This window comes from Montipora capricornis, chromosome 1 (genome assembly GCF_036669925.1).
Source record: "Montipora capricornis isolate CH-2021 chromosome 1, ASM3666992v2, whole genome shotgun sequence".
Lineage (NCBI taxonomy): Eukaryota > Metazoa > Cnidaria > Anthozoa > Scleractinia > Acroporidae > Montipora > Montipora capricornis.
The window spans coordinates 53,117,035-53,122,365 of NC_090883.1; the positions used below are offsets into that span (position 1 = coordinate 53,117,035).

Here is a 5,331-nt window from a genome sequence, read left to right on the forward strand (position 1 = left end):
TAAATCTGCTTTATAGCCCTGGGATTTAAGATACCCTTTGTATTCGTCACATCTCTTATGAAGAAACTCATCAGTGGAACAATTGCGTCTAACGCGTAAACACAACCCCATAAGACAGCCATCACGATCATAGAATAGTCCAAATTAGTTTCTATTTGGCGGGTTGTAATGATTCACGAAAATTATTGACACGTTTTATTACTAGTAATAGTTTTCACTACATCTGCCCCCGCCTAAGATAATACGGATGGCAGTTGAAGTGTTTTCCAATTAATATGTGCTGCACATTGTGATGTCTTCATATTATTTTAAATGCAATTAGGTAAATGAAAGTGAAAGATGCAGTGAAGGGACGGGCAATAACAAAAAAGCATTTATTTGTAATTTCCATCAACGTTTATTTGATACGCTATCAATTGAAAAGCAAGTCAAATAATTTTGGAAAATGTCTTGAAAATATGATAATAAAACAAGAACAGGAACATTCAGTGACTAGAAGGCAACATTTCGTTGTCATCTTTCGCCTTTATCTTTTTTCCATGGTACCTTGAAAAACCATGAAATGGGAACAAAAAACTCTTTATTATATTCGGATCTCTGATTATTACTATCTGTAAATAAACGTTGTAAAAATGATCGAAGATTGTTTGAAAATGTTGATACTGAGACTATGCTTTTGCTTCCTGAGGTTGCGTCTAGCAGTTTGTGGCCGAGTCTTTCGCCCCGGTTTCTGATTTTGTGTCTGACTTTTCTCTTGGTCTGACAAATCGTCGCCCCTGTTTACGATTTGTGCCTGAAAAATCGATTTCTGAACAGGCCATATGATTTTCTATCAGATACTGATATCTTTGATTTTCAAAGTAAAAGGAACCGCTGTACATATTCGAAAATTACTCACCTTCAATCGCTATGCTGTGACCTTCTGCCTCGTGACTCAAGTTACCCAGAACACCTCGCGGGCTCGGTGAACAATACCGATACCACTTTGCGCGCTTGGTTGAGCAAATCAAGATTGCTTTCCCCGATACAATATCTATCAATTTACATAATAATTTACACATTTTCCCTTTTTACGGGGGGGGCTTCTAGGTAAAACCCTGCAGGGGCAATTATTTTTATTTATTTATTTTACGCGTCATCGATTTCTAGTACCGCTTCACGCTTTAGGGTGCAGCACTAGCGCGACACTTGACACAACTTTTACATAGAATTTTTAATGATAGAAATGATTGAACCAGTAAACAGCAATACAATCGCTTCAATGCCATGGGCCTCCTTTTTTCATCTATTTTTCTCTTTTGAAAATAACAGACTATAATTGTCGTGGTCAGTTGCTCAGAAAAAAAACAGTTTTCATTTATATTAATAAACCATTCCATTTATTTCTGAAAATATAGCCGCAGGGCGAAGATATCACGAAAAAATGTATTTGCCTAAAATGTATTTTCAATGGAAATAGCATGGGAGTACTGATCATTTCTTTTTACTTGTTCTTTCAGAAATAGCTTTGAGAACTTCATTCCTGCTCAGGAACAGATTTTTTGAGATCGCGTTCGAGAAGTCAAGCCAACGCTTTGGGGATTCACTTTTTCCATGTAAATGAAATTCAGGAAATGAACAAGATGTTATGGTTTTACATTCTTGGTTGGCTTCCCAGTACTGTTGCTGTTTTTGGAAATGCTTTAGTTGTTTATATAATTGCCACTAGACGGCAGCTACATAGCTTGCCAAATGTGTTTATTGTGTCCCTCGCCGTGGCCGACGTTGCTGTTGGTGCTGTGTTCTTTCCAACAGACTTCTTTTGCAGCAAAACAATGATGGCGCTTTGCAACACGAATATCCCCCATCTTTTTGCCATACTGGCTATCTACGCATCGGTTTGGAGTTTATGTGCTATGACAATAGATCGTTATATCGCCATTGTTAAACCCCTGCGATATACGACACTGATGTCGTCCTGTCGGGCCGCTTTGCTTGTTGCCTTCGCTTGGCTTATTCCTCTTTCACTGGACTCTGTCCCAGCCGTATGTGATCGGCTTACAGGAAAGTGTGACTTGAAGAACAAGAAACTCATCATCGGCAAAATGTTCATGCTAGAGATTTTGCCATGTTTTTTCCTAATAATGGCTACAACACATATACTAATTATTGCCAGAAGGCACTGGCGTCAAAACAACCGGCTCGATTCTCAATTGTTCCATAATCAACCTGGTCACCGCCGCCAGGGAGTTAAAGAGTCATCTGCGACGAAGGTGATAATAGTCGTGGTTTTAATTTTCCTTGCTTGTTACTCTGTTGAATTATACAGCGTTGCTGGATTACTTCTTTACTCGTCTTATCCGACAGACGAAGTTATAAAGGTGATTAATTTCCTAATCATCGTCAATTCGGCTGCAAACCCGATAGCTTATGCTCTTTTTAAAAGAGACATTCGAAAGGAATTGATGAGAACGTTCTGTAAAAAGTCACCTTCACGACATCAAACTACTTTGGAAACCACAGCCGTGTAAACTTCGCGAAAAACTATGAATCATTTGCATCCGCCAGAGGATTTCGGAAAACAGGGTCAAAATGAACAAATTAGGTTTGCACTGGATATGGATCGGATCTGACTTACTAAGAACCAGGGACTACCTCTTCGAATAACGTTCAAGAGTAGTGGAGAGGAGTTTTATATAAATCTTATTCGATTGGAACCGTGACATTAATAAAAGTGAATACAATTTTGTACTGATTATGTAGATCCCGAAGTGGTTGAAAGATTGCACGAGATGCATGACCACAGTGACATGCAGTCACAAAGTTGAATCAATAGACAAGGAATGATATGAATCGTGCGTACTCAATTTTTTCCAGTTTTTTTTTCTTTTTTGTAGATCACCTCGTTTTGTTTTAAATCGATACTAGTGCTCCTTATTTGTGCGACATGCATTTATTTTGGACTAAAACCTCAAGCATATATATGTTTTTCATTGGAATGGAACGTTTTGTAAGTTAGCTTCTGTGAAATAAACCTAGTTGTAACTACTGTTGCATCGTTATTGCGCGAGACCGATTTGGCACACATAGCTTACCGTGATCAAAACATTAACACATAGCCACGGCGGAAAACATGATGATTCTCACTTTGACTTATAATTAGAACTTGACGTTTCCTATGCCACAATGAAGTGAGAGGTTGGTAACTAGATAGATAATAGGGAGCTTAAGCAACGACAACGGCGACGGCAACGAGAACGTCACGAATTTGCATATTTAGTGGTTAAAAACAATAGCTTCGCACGCCCTGCACGTGCGTTTTTCACTTTTGTCCATTTCGTTGCCGTCGTCAGCAAAACAACAACGTGACATAGCCAAGTTTTTGGTTTTATGAAAAACGTCAGCACTTGAGGATGAATTTTCATTTTCTCTCCTAAAATGAAGTGCCGTTCCGACTGGTGTCATCTTTGAGGAATCACTACACCCTTGTCATATTAAAAACGTTGAAATAGTCACGAAGCGATTAAAATAACGCCAATTTATTTCTTGAGATAACGTTCTCGTTGCCGTCGCCGTTGTCGTTGCTTAAGCTCCCTAATAAACACAAAACACCGTATTATCGGACTAGTTAATAAAGCAAATTTTTGTTACTGCCAACGGTTTCCATTTGCGTTAATTTAAACTCGCGTTTCAATAAAATTGATTGATTTTACAAACACTCCTTTTTTTTTTATAAGAACGTCGGATTATTGAACGTTCTTGCGTCTTTTGCGATTCAGCCTGAAAACATTATTAACTCAACATGCTGAACTTCTGACTACACTTGCCCAAAAACTTCAACGTGAAGTTTATGACTGTATAAGGCGTAATGCGTCAATCAGTCATAAAATGCGCCAAACAAACCCTGATCACAGCTTTCCGGGGACTATACAAATAACACGTGGGGGTTTAAAATCGTATGAGAATAAGTGCAACGCCAGATGCGAAAAACCACGGTGACTTTCAAAAGACCCTTAGAAGTAGCCAAAACATCAGTGTGGAAGAGTATTCTCATCTATGAGGCAGCACCAGACCCCGAGGAAAGGAAACAACTAATTTTATTAAATTCTCAACCTCGGATAATGCATTTCGCGTGCTCTGATTGGTTCACTCAATCTCGGTTATCAGCTCATATACCTTGGTTTGACCTTATATGGTAAATGATTGCGTTAAGCGTTGCTAAACTAAAAATGTTTTCGTCGGAATGCCAAATTTCTCTTTGAATAAAGCCAAAAAGGAGAAAAAAAACTTTTTTGTGGAAAGTTTGGATCAATTCCGACGTTTAGAAGTACGTGAAAAGGCAAGAAATGTTTTTGTGATGAGCCTGCGTCTGTCTGACAACAAGGTATTGCACAACATCGCATCAGTTCTCATCAAGTTTTTTTCGATTTCGCTCGGATTTGCTCGCTTTTTCCGCTCGTATTTCGTACTTCCAAATTTTTGGAGTTGAAGGAATTTAATAAAACAATTATTCCATTCGCGCTTGTTGGATATGAGACTGGTTATCTCATATCCAACGCGCGCTTATGGAATAATTGTTAAATAAACAGCATACACAATGATAAACTGGTAGAAGATCTTTTTTTTTTAACTGATCGAACTAGAAATAAAACTGAGCAAGCGAACAGGGAGATCGACAGATGGAATTACCAAAGCCTGCTGTTGACAAATTTTATCGTGCCATCAGAATATTAATTTCTGACTAAGCCTTTCAATCCATGATTCACCCGTCAGAAATTACAAGGCTGTGTGATCGATGGCACACTGAGTTGGTCTTTAATATATCGTGCAATAAGAAAATACATTTTGTAAGAAATGCAGCTTCATTTACAATTATATATTTGTAAAAAAAAAAAAAAACGGTCCGATAGCTATAACTTTTCATCGATTTATGCCAGTGTCCTGGATATTTTGTTTTCTTGTGCTAGCCGTATAAATATTGTTTACTGTTATTGATAGAAATCACTTTCCCTAGCCTTTCATAAGTGCAGCATTATAAGTTTTGCACACTTATGAAAGGCCAAGTGATTTCAATAAATAAGTTTAAACGGCGAGCACAAGACAACATTTCTTTTTTAAAATTATATAATTGTAAAGATGCTGTTGCTGTTGTTGTTGTTTTTTTTAACATAAAAGGCTGCTTTTTTTGCAAAAGCAATTTTGACCGCACAGCCAGCCTTGCGTACGCGTTATTATGGTTTTCAGTAGTCTACAATTATTTTGCTGGTTGGATCTCCCAAGATGCGGCCCTTCTACTTTGCTCAGCTGGCTCTTGTGAAAAAAAACAAATTGTCCACATCGTCAATATGTAAA

The 5,331-nt window shown here is 37.9% G+C and overlaps 1 protein-coding gene across 5 annotated transcripts in view; it reads left to right on the plus strand.

The window, feature by feature from the left end:
* Nucleotides 1-3,612, plus strand: part of LOC138050010 (octopamine receptor beta-2R-like) — a 47,916-nt gene extending 44,304 nt beyond the window's left edge. For 4 of the 5 annotated variants that reach the window (XM_068896520.1, XM_068896526.1, XM_068896532.1 and 1 more), the window contains one exon: nucleotides 1,500-3,612. In XM_068896520.1, coding sequence (XP_068752621.1) covers nucleotides 1,614-2,510 — 897 coding nt within the window. In that variant the 5' untranslated portion in view covers nucleotides 1,500-1,613 and the 3' untranslated portion in view covers nucleotides 2,511-3,612. The remainder of the gene's footprint in view (nucleotides 1-1,499) is intronic. The other variant, XM_068896506.1, reaches the window with a different exon arrangement.
* Nucleotides 3,613-5,331: the final 1,719 nt, after the last annotated feature.